This window comes from Pseudophryne corroboree, chromosome 4 (genome assembly GCF_028390025.1).
Source record: "Pseudophryne corroboree isolate aPseCor3 chromosome 4, aPseCor3.hap2, whole genome shotgun sequence".
NCBI lineage: Eukaryota > Metazoa > Chordata > Amphibia > Anura > Myobatrachidae > Pseudophryne > Pseudophryne corroboree.
Genome location: NC_086447.1, coordinates 901198880 through 901212866, shown reverse-complemented (window position 1 = coordinate 901212866; position 13987 = coordinate 901198880). Strand labels below are relative to the sequence as shown.

The 13987-nt window shown below is 48.6% G+C and overlaps 1 protein-coding gene across 2 annotated transcripts in view; it reads left to right on the top strand.

Annotated features, from left to right (window-relative positions):
• TRMT61B (tRNA methyltransferase 61B) overlaps nt 1–13987 on the top strand; it is a 70253-nt gene that overhangs the window by 52060 nt on the left and 4206 nt on the right. For both annotated transcript variants that reach the window (XM_063918908.1, XM_063918909.1), the window contains exons 5-6: nt 2654–2865; nt 4502–4588. In XM_063918908.1, coding sequence (XP_063774978.1) covers nt 2654–2865; nt 4502–4588 — 299 coding nt within the window. The remainder of the gene's footprint in view (nt 1–2653; nt 2866–4501; nt 4589–13987) is intronic.

Sequence of the window (13987 nt, the reverse complement as noted above, 5' to 3'; positions counted from 1 at the left end):
AGAGTTGTTCGCTCGTTATTTTTTTTTCGCAACGGAGCGATTAGTCGCGAATGCGCATGCGCAATGTCCGCAGTGCGACTGCGCCAAGTAAATTTGCTATGCAGTTAGGAATTTTACTCACGGTTTTTTCTTCGTTCTGGTGATCGTAATGTGATTGACAGGAAGTGGGTGTTTCTGGGCGGAAACAGGCCGTTTTATGGGTGTGTGCGAAAAAACGCTACCGTTTCTGGGAAAAACGCGGGAGTGGCTGAAGAAACGGAGGAGTGTCTGGGCGAACGCTGGGTGTGTTTGTGACGTCAAACCAGGAACGACAAGCACTGAACAGATCGCAGATGCCGAGTAAGTTTGAAGCTACTCAGAAACTGCTAAGAGGTGTGTAATCGCAATTTTGAGAATCTTTCGTTCGCAATTTTACTATGCTAAGATTCACTCCCAGTAGGCGGCGGCTTAGCGTGTGCAAAGCTGCTAAAAGCAGCTTGCGAGCGAACAACTCGGAATGAGGGCCAAGGTTGGGTGTCCTGCTTCTAAGCAGACGATTTCTCGCTGGATTAGGTTCACTATCCAGCATGCTTATTCTACGGCAGGCTTGCCATGTCCAAATTCTGTTAAGGCCCACTCTACCTGTAAAGTGGGTTCTTCCTGGGCGGCTGCCCGTTGTCTTAGCTTTGCCGGTCAGCTACTTGGTCAGGGTCGAACACGTTTGCTAAGTTCTACATGTTCAATACTTTGGCCTCTGAGGACCTTAACTTTGGTCAATATGTTCTGCTGGAGCCTCCGCGCTCTCCCTCCCGCACTGGGAGCTTTGGTACATTCCCATGGTACTAAATGGAACCCCAACATCCTCTAGGACATAAGAGAAAATAGGATTTTAATTACCTACCGGTAAATCCTTTTTTTGTAGTCCGTAGAGGATGCTGGGCGCCCGCATTGTTACTTAGTTAAGTACTGCATTGTTACTTGGTTAAGTACTGTTGTTCAACCGTTGCTGAATCGTTTCAAGTTGGAAGCTTGGCATTCCTTTTGTTATGTGTGAGCTGGTGTGAATCTCACCACTATCTGTGTATTTCCTTCTCTCAAAGTATGTCCGTCTCCTCGAGCACAGTTTCTAGATTGAGACTGGTAGGAGGGGCATAGAGGGAGGAGCCAGCCCACACTATTAAACTCTTAAAGTGCCCTTGGCACCCAAGGGACCAGTCTATACCCCATGGTACTAAATGGAACCCCAGCATCCTCTACAGATTACGAGAAAAGGATTTACCGGTAAGTAATTAAAATCCTATTACATTTTTACTAGAATTTTTGACCCATCAATTGCCAGTTTGCTAGCTAATCTGCCTGCCATATAGCCTCATCCCGTGTCTCACCAGCCCCGTACCTCAATATTCTTTCCAGCTTCAAACCACCCGCCTCACTTTGTCTCTTTATCCCAGCTTAATGCCCACCTTGCCAGTGGCAGGCCCCATGCCCCCCCCTTCAACCTTGTATCATCAGACATCATGTCCCCCCTGCATCTGTTAGGTCTCATGACTCCCCACTGCCTCTTTCAGGCCTCTACCACCCACCTTCTTTTCGTCTTTCGGGTCTCATGCCTCCCCCCAGCCCCAGTGACCAGTGTGCGTGTCCATAATGCTGCTTGGATAGCTACATTGTTTTTAAAAAAAAAACATAGAAAGACCGAATTTAACAGCAGATTAATTTATCAGTATATTTTTGGATTGTGGGAGGAAACCGGAGTACCTGGACGAAACACGCGCAAGCACGGGGCAAATATACAAACTCCACACAGTTAAGGCCATGGTGGGAATTGAACCCATGACCTCAGTGCTGTGAGGCAGTAATGATAACCATTACACCATCCGTACTGCCTGTTCCTCAGAGCTCTAGTGATGTGAAATCACCTTCCCATTTATCACAGCAGCAGTTTTAAAGAGGATTAAACAGATTTGTCAATATGAAAATTCAGGCAAAGATCACAACAGCAGGGCACTGATGTCTGATATCTCTGCTGTGCAGGTGACACACTCTTCCCCACCAAAGCTTATAGTGTGCCTTGGCAGAATTGGGGATAGTTCCAGAACAGAAGAGGTCCCCAGGGTTATGGTGCCCATACACTTATGAGATAATCGGTGCTAACCTTCAATTTCGACCTCATCTGTGAAAGAAATCGGGGGATTGTATGCACATTTTAGGTACCTTTCGACGCGATGTGCGGGCACGCCGATCGAATCTCACGTCTCAAGATAGTACTGTATGTGCTGCACTTAATATTTATCGAATCGCAGTGCGATCGCATGTGTTTTTAAAAACACATGCTATATATCGCACTGCGATGAGCACCTGCCGGGAGCGCCCAGAGGCCGCTCCCACTCGGCGGTGATGTGCAATCTGTCGCATGATCGTATGGTAATCACTTTGGCAGTTCAGGTGCGATGAACTGCCGGTGCGTTCCCCCGCAATGTTGCGTCGCGGGGCATCGCACAAGTGTATGGGCACCATTAGAGCCCTGCTGTTTTGATGGCTATGAACCAAGGGTGGATATTTAAGAATGTGGCACAGAAGCTGGCAGGAGAGTATTTGTCTGTGTTCTACACAGGACATTTATTGCAGTAGCTGTAGACAACTGATAACAGTGTCCTGTGTTCTACATTGAAAGCATTACCCAGGTGATTGATCTCCTGGAGGGCATCCGGTGTGGTGAGCTTCCCCTAATATGTGAGAAGGTTGTGGAAGTTGCAGCAAAGGACTGGATAGTTGCACCATCGTTACGTAAAGACGGCAGCATTTCCAAGAGGATGGGACCATCTGATACCCTTGAAGAGACTGATGAGGAGGACGACGACAACAACAATGAAAGCCAAACTGATGGTAAGATAGTACAGGTTTATCAGTTGTTAAGCTGGGCACACATGGACTGATTCTGTCTCATGTATGGCGAGCCAAATCAGGTGGACCAGCGGGGAGCACTGGATCAAATTGGGGTCTAATTGGAAGATGATTACACACAGACTATAACATTAATCTGCCAGCCACATATTCGGCCATATCCAACAGTGATCCACCGTCCTGTGGCATATATTCACTACAAATAAAGATGATGTTTCATCACATCTCCCGGTTGCACATTATGCATCCTTTGGTACATATTGGGCCTAATTCCGATCTGGTCGCTCGCTAGTGCTTTTTCGCTGCGCAGCGATCAGGTAACTACTGCGCAAGCGTATGCACAGCAATGCGCAGGCGCGTCGTACTTGTACAAAGCGGATCGTTGCTGTGCACTGGTTCTAGTGAAGAATCCATTCGCGCAGCCGAACGCAAGGTGATTGACAGGAAGAGGGCGTTTGTAGGTGCTTTTTAGCAGAATTTGCAATGCGTACAGAATAAACCCCCCTAGGAACGTTCATTTTGGCTGCGACTAGCCGTGGGTACGACTGGATTTTTGGGATGTGCGTGCATATATTCACACCTGCGGCCCATACAGTAGGCATTGCTTTGCCTAGTCACGGGTACAGTAGTCACAGCCAGGCGGAGCTAGTCGCTCCCACGATGCATACACGTCGCAGGTAAGCTGAGCCCGGCTATACTGTATGTTTTTCCAAAACGTCCATATATAGCGAGAGAGCCATAGATAGCTGTATATATATATATATATATATATATATATCAAGCAGAGTCGGGCGGCACTCACGGCGCAGAAAGAAAACAGACAAGCAAGTCTGGAAGTCTCGATCAACGTTTCAATGTGTATTATAACATTTTCGTCAGGATAACAAATTTTTTAATGGGGGAATATGATCCGGGTGCTCCATGACGCCGCAGCTGGCGCCTCGTAATGACGTCATCAGTTGGACGGAGCGGGACGCGACTAGCAGGAGGCGCCATGGATCATCAGACGGAGTTAAAAGGGTGAGTAACACATTGTAAATTTGTTATCCTGACGAAAATGTTATAATACACATTGAAACGTTGATCGAGACTTCCAGACTTGCTTGTCTGTTTTCTTTCTGCGCCGTGAGTGCCGCCTGACTCTGCTTGATACATTGGACACAGCGCTGCTGTTACCAGGGAGGGCACCGGCCATATCACTTGCCTTTAGTGATTTTTGGGAATTGGGAGTGCCGTGGACCGTGCATTATATATATATATATATATATATATGATGTGGTGGTGTTCAGCACTCTGTTTTAAAAAAACAAAAGCTGCTCCGGTGCCCTACCAGCTGATGTCAGTAAATAGCAAGAAAAAACGGCTGGCACTCAGAGACTTGAAAAAACCAATCAGACTACGTGGTTAATAGCCAACGTTTCAGGGTATAACGTCTTGATAAAAGGGTTATACCCTGAAACGTTGGCTATTAACCACGTAGTCTGATTGGTTTTTTCAAGTCTCTGAGTGCCAGCCGTTTTTTCTTGCTATATATATATATATATAATTTTTTTTCTATAAAGATCCTAGTTCGAATCTAGCATAATTCGTCTACAGCTTTTCTTGTTTCTTCCTGTAGAGGACCTTGAACTTCCAGTGAATAATCGGCCATTTGGACAGATGCCTTACATTGCACGGCCCATGCCATGGCAGACCGGACATACAGGTAAATACCATTTATGCTGTGTAAGATTCTGCCTAATGTAAAATATACAAGAGACCGAAAAGGTCTGACAGGAATCTACACATATGTGTATGATTGTGGGAAATGCTGCTTTCCCTTTTGTGATGTATAGTCTGCATCTGTACAATTGTTGGGGAATATCTGTGGCTTAGAGCAATCAACATTACTGCAGGGCGGGGAGGGTTTCAAAAACTTAAATGCAAAAATAAGATTTTACTCCCCGGTAAATCTATTTCTCGTAGTCCGTAGTGGATGCTGGGACTCCGTAAGGACCATGGGGATTAGCGGCTCCGCAGGAGACTGGGCACAACTAAAGAAAGCTTTAGGACTACCTGGTGTGCACTGGCTCCTCCCACTAAGACCCTCCTCCACACCTCAGTTAGGATACTGTGCCCGGAAGAGCTGACACAATAAGGAAGGATTTTGAATCCCGGGTAAGACTCATACCAGCCACACCAATCACACCGTATAACTCGTGATACTATACCCAGTTAACAGTATGAAATATAACTGAGCCTCTCAACAGATGGCTCAACAATAACCCTTTAGTTAGGCAATAACTATAAACAAGTATTGCAGACAATCCGCACTTGGGATGGGCGCCCAGCATCCACTACGGACTACGAGAAATAGATTTACCGGTGAGTAAAATCTTATTTTCTCTGACGTCCTAAGTGGATGCTGGGACTCCGTAAGGACCATGGGGATTATACCAAAGCTCCCAAACGGGCGGGAGAGTGCGGATGACTCTGCAGCACCGAATGAGCAAACTCTAGGTCCTCCTCAGCCAGGGTATCAAACTTGTAGACTGTTGCAAAAATGTTTGAACCCGACCAAGTAACAGCTCGGCAAAGTTGTAAAGCCGAGACCCCTCGGGCAGCCGCCCAAGAAGAGCCCACTTTCCTCGTGGAATGGGCTTTTACAGATTTAGGGTGCGGCAGTCCAGCCGCAGCATGTGCAAGTTGAATCGTGCTACAGATCCAGCGAGCAATAGTCTGCTTAGAAGCAGGAGCACCCAGCTTGTTGGGTGCAGACAGGATAAATAGCGAGTCAGTTTTCCTGACTCCAGCCGTCCTGGAAACATATACTTTTCAGGGCCCTGACTACGTCCAGTAACTTGGAATCCTCAAAGTCCCAAGTAGCCGCAGGCACCACAATAGGTTGGTTCACATGAAAAACTGATACCACCTTAGGAAGGAATTGGGAACGAGTCCTCAATTCCGCCTTATCCATATAAAATACAGATAAGGGCTTTTGTATGACAAAGCCGCCAATTCTGATACACGCCTGGCCGACGCCACGGCCCACAGCATGACCACTTTCCACGTGAGGTATTGTAGCTCCACGGATTTAAGTGGCTCAACCCAATGCGACTTCAGGAAATCCAACACCACGTTGAGATATCACGGTGCCACTTGAGGCACAAACGGGGGCTGACTATGCAGCACTCCCTTAACAAAAGTCCGAACTTCAGGCAATGAAGCCAGTTCTATTTTGGAAGAAAATCGATAGAGCCGAAATCTGGACCTTCATGGAACCCAATTTTAGGCCCATAGTCACCTCTGACTGTAGGAAGTGCAGAAATCGACCTAGCTGAAATTTCTCCTTTGGGGCCTTCCTGGCCTCACAGCACGCAACATATTTCCACCATATGCGGTGATAATGGTGTGCGTTCACTTCTTTCCTAGCTTTAAATAGCGTAGGGATAACTTCCTCCGGAATGCCCTTTTCCTTCAGGATCCGGCGTTCAACCGCCATGCCGTCAAACGCAGCCGCGGTACATCTTGGAACAGACAGGCCCCCTGCTGCAGCAGGTCCTGTCTGAGCGGCAGAGACCATGGGTCCTCTGAGATCATTTCTTGGAGTTCTGGTTACCAAGCTCTTCTTGGCCAACCCGGAACAATGAGTATAGTTCTTACTCCTCTCCTTCTTATTATTCTCATTACCCTGGGTAAGAGAGGCAGAGAAGGGAACACATACACCGACTGGTACACCCATGGTGTTACCAGAGCGTCCACAGCTATCGCCTGAGGGTCCCTTGACCTGGCGCAATATCTTTGTAGCTTTTTGTTGAGGCGGGACGCCATCATGTCCACCTGTGGCCTTTCCCAACGGTGTACAATCATTTGGAAAACTTCTGGATGAAGTCCCCACTCTCCCGGGTGGAGGTCGTGTCTTCTGAGAAAGTCTGCTTCTCAGTTGTCCACTCCGGGAATGAACACTGCTGACAGTGCTAACACATGATTTTCCGCCCATCGGAGAATCCTTGTGGCTTCTGCCATCGCCATCCTGCTTCTTGTGCCGCCCTGTCGGTTTACATGAGCGACCGCCGTGATGTTGTCTGACTGGATCAGCACCGGCCGGTGTTGAAGCAGGGGTCTAGCCTGACTTAGGGCATTGTAAATGGCCCTTAGTTCCAGAATATTTATGTGTAGGGAAGTCTCCTGACTTTTCCATAGCCTTGGGAGTTTCTTCCCTGTGTGACTGCCCCCCAGCCTTGAAGGCTGGCATCCGTGGTCACCAGGACCCAGTCCTGTATGCCGAATCTGCGGCCCCCTAGAAGATGAGCACTCTGCAGCCACCACAACAGCGACACCCTGGCCCTTGGAGACAGGGCTATCCGCCGATGCATCTGAAGATGCGACCCGGACCACTTGTCCAACAGATCCCACTGGAAAATCCTTGCATGGGACCTGGCGAATGGAATTTCTTCGTAAGAAGCTACCATCCTTCCCAGGGCTCGCGTGCATTGATGCACCGACACCTGTATACGTATTAGGAGGTCTCTGTCTAGAGACGACAACTCCTTAGACTTCTCCTCCGGGAGAAACCGTTTTTATCCTGTTCTGTGTCCAGAACCATACCCAGGAACAGTAGACGCGTCGTAGGAACCAGCTGCGACTTTGGAATATTCAGAATCCAGCTGTGCTGTTGTAGCACTCCCCGAGATAGTGCTACTCCGCCGAACAACTGCTCCCTGGACCTCGCCTTTATAAGGAGATCGTCCAAGTACAGGATAATTATTTCGGCCATTACCTTGGTAAATACCTCGGTGCCGGGGACAGACCAACGGCAACGTCTGGAATTGGTAATGACAATCCTGTACCACAATTTTGAGGTACTCCTGGTGAAGAGGGTAAATAGGGACATGCAGGTAAGCATCCTTGATGTCCAGTGATACCATGAAATTCTCCAGGCTTGCAATAATCGCCCTGAGCGATTCCATTTTGAACTTGAACCTTCGTATATAAGTGTTCAAGGCTTTCAATTTTAGAATGGGTCTCACCGAACCGTCTGGTTTCGGTACCACAACATTTTGGAATAGTAACCCCGGCCTTGTTGAAGGAGGGGTACCTTGATTTCACCTGCTGGAAGTACAGCTTGTGAATTGCCGCCAGTACTACCTTTCTCCGAGGGCAGCAGGCAAGGCTGATGTGAGGTAACGGCGAGGGGGAGTCGCCTCGAACTCCAGCCTGTATCCCTATGATACTATTTGCAGAACCTAGGGATCCACCTGTGGTCAAGCCCACTGGTCCCTGAAGTTCCCGAGACGCGCCCCTACCGCACCTGTCTCCACCTGTGGAGTCCCAACATCATGCGGTGGACTCAGAGGAAGCGGGGGAAGATTTTTGATCCTGGGAACTGGCTGCTGGTGCAGCTTTTTCCTTCTTCCCTTGTCTCTGTGCAGAAAGGAAGCGCCTTTGACCCGCTTGCTTTTCTGAAGCCGAAAGGACTGTACCTGAAAATACAGTGCTTTCTTAGGCTGTGAGGAAACCTGAGGTAAAAATTTTTCTTCCCAGCTGTTGCTGTGGATACGAGGTCCCAGAGACCATCCCCAAACAATTCCTCACCCTTATAAGGCAGAATCTCCATGTGCCTTTTATAGGCAGCATCACCTGTCCGCTGCCGGGTTTCTAATACCCTCCTGGCAGAATGGACATTGCATTAATTCTGGATGCCAGCCGGCAAATATCCCTCTGTGCATCCTTTATATCTAAGACGACGTCTTTAATATGCTCTATGTTAGCAAACTATTATCCCTGTCTTAGAGTATTAATATTATCTGACTGGGTATCAGACCACGCTGCAGCAGCACTATTTATGCTGAGGCAATTGCAGGTCTCAGTATATAACCTGAGTGTGTATATACAGACTTCAGGATAGCCTCCTGCTTTTTATCAGCAGGCTCCTTCAAGGTGGCCGTATCCTAAGACGGCAGTGCCACCTTTTTTGACAAACGTGTGAGCGCCTTATCCACCCTAAGGGATATCTCCCAACGTGACCTATCCTCTGGCGGGAAATTACGCCATCAGTAACTTTTTAGAAATTACCATTTCTTATCGGGGGAACCCACGCTACTTAAACACTTCATTCATTCATCTGATGGGGGAACAAAACACTGGCTGCTTTTTCTCCCCAAAAATAAAACCCCTTTTATGTGGTACTTGGGTTCATGTCAGAAATGCGTAACACATTTTTCATTGCCGAGATCATGTAACGGATGTTCCTAGTGGATTGTGTATATGTCTCAACCTCGTCGACACTGGAGTCAGACTCCGTGTCGACATCTGTGTCTGCCATCTGAGGTAACGGGCGCTTTTTTGAGCCCCTGATGGCCTTTGAGACGCCTGGGCAGGCGCGGGCTGAGAAGCCGGCTGTCCCACAGCTGTTTTACGTCATCCAGCCTTCTATGTAAGGAGTTGACATTGTCGGTTAATACCTTCCACCTATCCATCCACTCTGGGGGCGACATCCCATTTATCGGCCTCTGCTCCACCTCCACGTAACCTTCCTCATCCCACATGTCGACACAGCCGTACCGACACACAGCACACACACAGGGAATGCTCTGACTGAGGACAGGACCCCACAAAGTCCTTTGGGGAGACAGAGAGAGAGTATGCCAGCACACACCAGAGCGCTATATAATGCAGGGATTAACACTATAACTGAGTGATTTTCCCCCCAATAGCTGCTTGTATAAACAATATTGCGCCTAAATTTAGTGCCCCCCTCTCTTTTTAACCCTTTGAGCCTGAAAACTACAGGGGAGAGCCTGGGGAGCTGTCTTACAGCTGCACTGTGAAGAGAAAATGGCGCCAGTGTGCTGAGGGAGATAGCTCCGCCCTTTTTTCGCGGACTTTTCTCCCGCTTTTTTATGGATTCTGGCAGGGGTATTTATCACATATATAGCCTCTGGGGCTATATATTGTGATGATTTTGCCAGGCAAGGTGTTTATATTGCTGCTCAGGGCGCCCCCCCCCAGCGCCCTGCACCCATCAGTGACCGGAGTGTGAGGTGTGCATGAGGAGCAATGGCGCACAGCTGCAGTGCTGTGCGCTACCTTGGTGAAGACTGAAGTCTTCTGCCGCCGATTTTCCGGAACACTTCTTGCTTCTGGCTCTGTAAGGGGGCCGGCGCCGCGGCTCCGGGACCGAACATCAATGGCCGGTTCCATGCGGTCGATCCCTCTGGAGCTAATGGTGTCCAGTAGCCTAAGAAGCCCAAGCTACCACCAGTTAGGTAGGTTCGCTTCTTCTCCCCTTAGTCCCTCGCTGCAGTGAGTCTGTTGCCAGCAGATCTCACTGTAAAATAAAAAACCTAAAATATACTTTCTTTCTAGGAGCTCAGGAGAGCCCCTAGTGTGCATCCAGCTCAGCCGGGCACAAGAATCTAACTGAGGTCTGGAGGAGGGTCTTAGTGGGAGGAGCCAGTGCACACCAGGTAGTCCTAAAGCTTTCTTTAGTTGTGCCCAGTCTCCTGCGGAGCCGCTAATCCCCATGGTCCTTACGGAGTCCCAGCATCCACTTAGGACGTCAGAGAAAATGAGAATAGTGTCAAATTATATAAATGTGCGTTGGGATGCGGTTAATATGCCGGCTGTCAGGATCCCGCCAACCGCCACAATGCTGGCGCCGGAGTCCAGAAAAGGTCAAGAGACCGACGCTGGCATTCCGACCTATGAAAATATATGCACCTGGGTTAGGTTCGGGTGTGGAGTTAGTTTAGCTGCCACTCGGTGAGTTTAGGGTTAGGCTGCGGGAGGGAAGGGGGTTTAGGGTTAGGCTATGGGAAGGTGAGGGTTAGGCTACAGGAAGGGTTAGGCTGCTAGGGAGGGTTGGGTTTAGGCTGCGGGGAGGGGGGGTGGTGGTTAGGTTTAGGCACCGCAGCAGGGAGGTTAGGGTCAGGCACTAATGGGGGAGGTTCGGGTTAGGCTGCGGGAAGGGAGGGATAGGGGACGGGAGAATAGCCCCAACTCACCCGTCAGCATTGCACTCTTCGGGATCCCGGCATCGGGATTATGACCATCGAGGACCCAAGCGCCGACAAAACATACTGAATCCTGTGCGGCATGGGCTAGATATTTATTTATGTTGGTGGGGTATGTTACTGATATAAGTGTGGCCGCAGATGTAGTACTACAAAGCTCTTGGAGGTGGCAGTGCCAATATTTTCTATGGTATGCATCAGGCAACTTCTATATACACTTTATATGGGCACAATCAGCATCTTGCACCACAATCTCCCCAAGTATCTACTTGCAGGCATTTCTTGAAGCAGAACGTGGGCGTCTCTGCTTGTACACGGCACCAAAATTATGTGTTCTGTGTCCGTATTTCTTCCAGTTCGAAAATGTTTTTTTTTTTACTAATGTTTTAGCAACCAAGCACTGTTGCTTCCCAAGAGAGCATGAAATACTGACAATACCACAATTAGGGGTATATTCATTTGAAGTCGAAAGCTGCCGTCTGTCGAAAAGACGGCAGTTTTCGACTTTTTAAGGTTGAATCATGATTCGACCTATTCAATATAACCCAAAATTTTTCGACAAGTCGATGAATTTGACTTGTCGAAAAGCACGTGGATTGGCGGAATAGCTGCCGATCCACGTGCTCGACCATCTCAGTTCGACTTTAAAAAAATAAGAATTTACTTACCGATAATTCTATTTCTCGTAGTCCGTAGTGGATGCTGGGACTTCCGTAAGGACCATGGGGAATAGCGGCTCCGCAGGAGACTGGGCACAAAAGTAAAAGCTTTAGACTAGCTGGTGTGCACTGGCTCCTCCCCCTATGACCCTCCTCCAAGCCTCAGTTAGGATACTGTGCCCGGACGAGCGTACATAATAAGGAAGGATTTTGAATCCCGGGTAAGACTCATACCAGCCACACCAATCACACCGTACAACCTGTGATCTGAACCCAGTTAACAGTATGATAAACGTAGGAGCCTCTGAAAAGATGGCTCACAACAATAAACAACCCGATTTTTTTGTAACAATAACTATATACAAGTATTGCAGACAATCCGCACTTGGGATGGGCGCCCAGCATCCACTACGGACTACGAGAAATAGAATTATCGGTAAGTAAATTCTTATTTTCTCTGACGTCCTAGTGGATGCTGGGACTTCCGTAAGGACCATGGGGATTATACCAAAGCTCCCAAACGGGCGGGAGAGTGCGGATGACTCTGCAGCACCGAATGAGAGAACTCCAGGTCCTCCTCAGCCAGGGTATCGAATTTGTAAAATTTTGCAAACGTGTTTGCCCCTGACCAAGTAGTTGCTCGGCAAAGTTGTAAAGCCGAGACCCCTCGGGCAGCCGCCCAAGATGAGCCCACTTTCCTTGTGGAATGGGCTTTAACAGATTTTGGCTGTGGCAGTCCTGCCACAGAATGTGCAAGCTGAATTGTACTACAAATCCAACGAGCAATCGTCTGCTTAGAAGCAGGAGCACCCAGCTTGTTGGGTGCATACAGGATAAACAGCGAGTCAGATTTTCTGACTCCAGCCGTCCTGGAAACATATATTTTCAGGGCCCTGACTACGTCCAACAACTTGGAAGCCTCCAAGTCCCTAGTAGCCGCAGGCACCACAATAGGCTGGTTCATGTGAAACGCTGAAACCACCTTAGGGAGAAATTGAGGACGAGTCCTCAATTCTGCCCTGTGTGAATGAAAAATTAGGTAAGGGCTTTTATATGACAAAGCCGCCAATTTGAAACACGCCTGGCTGACGCCAGAGCTAACAGCATGACCACCTTCCATGTGAGATATCTTAATTCCACAGTGGTGAGTGGTTCAAACCAATGTGATTTTAGGAACCCTAAAACTACATTGAGATCCCAAGGTGCCACTGGTGGCACAAAAGGAGGCTGTATATGCAGTACCCCCTTGACAAACGTCTGAACTTCAGGCACTGAAGCCAGTTCTTTCTGGAAGAAGATCGACAGGGCCGAAATCTGAACCTTAATGGATCCTAATTTTAGGCCCATAGACAGTCCTGCTTGCAGGAAATGCAGGAAACGACCCAGTTGAAATTCCTATGTGGGGGCCTTCTTGGCCTCACACCACGCAACATATTTCCGCCAAATGCGGTGATAATGTTTCGCAGTTACATCCTTCCTGGCTTTGATCAGGGTAGGGATGACTTCATCTGGAATGCCTTTTTCCATCAGGATCCGGCGTTCAACCGCCATGCCGTCAAACGCAGCCGCGGTAAGTCTTGGAACAGACAAGGTCCCTGCTGGAGCAGGTCCTTTCTTAGAGGTAGAGGCCACGGGTCCTCCGTGAGCATCTCTTGCAGTTCCGGGTACCAAGTTCTTCTTGGCCAATCCGGAGCCACGAGTATAGTTCTTACTCCTCTCCTTCTTATGATTCTCAGTACTTTGGGTATGAGAGGCAGAGGAGGGAACACATACACCGACTGGTACACCCACGGTGTTACCAGAGCGTCCACCACTATTGCCTGAGGGTCCCTTGACCTGGCGCAATATCTGTCCAGTTTTTTGTTGAGACGGGACGCCATCATGTCCACCTTTGGGTTTGACTTAGGGCATTGTAAATGGCCCTTAGTTCCAGAATATTTATGTGAAGAGACTTTTCCATGCTTGACCACAAGCCCTGGAAATTTCTTCCCTGTGTGACTGCTCCCCAGCCTCTCAGACTGGCATCCGTGGTCACCAGCATCCAATCCTGAATGCCGAATCTGCGACCCTCTAGAAGATGAGCACTCTGTAACCACCACAGGAGAGACACCCTTGTCCTTGGAGATAGGGTTATCCGCTGATGCATCTGAAGATGCGATCCGGACCATTTGTCCAGCAGATCCCACTGAAAAGTTCTTGCATGGAATCTTCCGAATGGAATTGCTTCGTAAGAAGCCACCATTTTTCCCAGGACTCTCGTGCATTGATGCACTGACACTTGGCCTGGTTTTAGGAGGTTCCTGACTAGCTCGGACAACTCCCTGGCCTTCTCCTCCGGGAGAAACACCTTTTTCTGGACTGTGTCCAGAATCATCCCCAGGAACAGTAGACGTGTTGTTGGAATCAGCTGTGATTTTGGGATATTTAGAATCCACCCGTGCTGACGTAGCA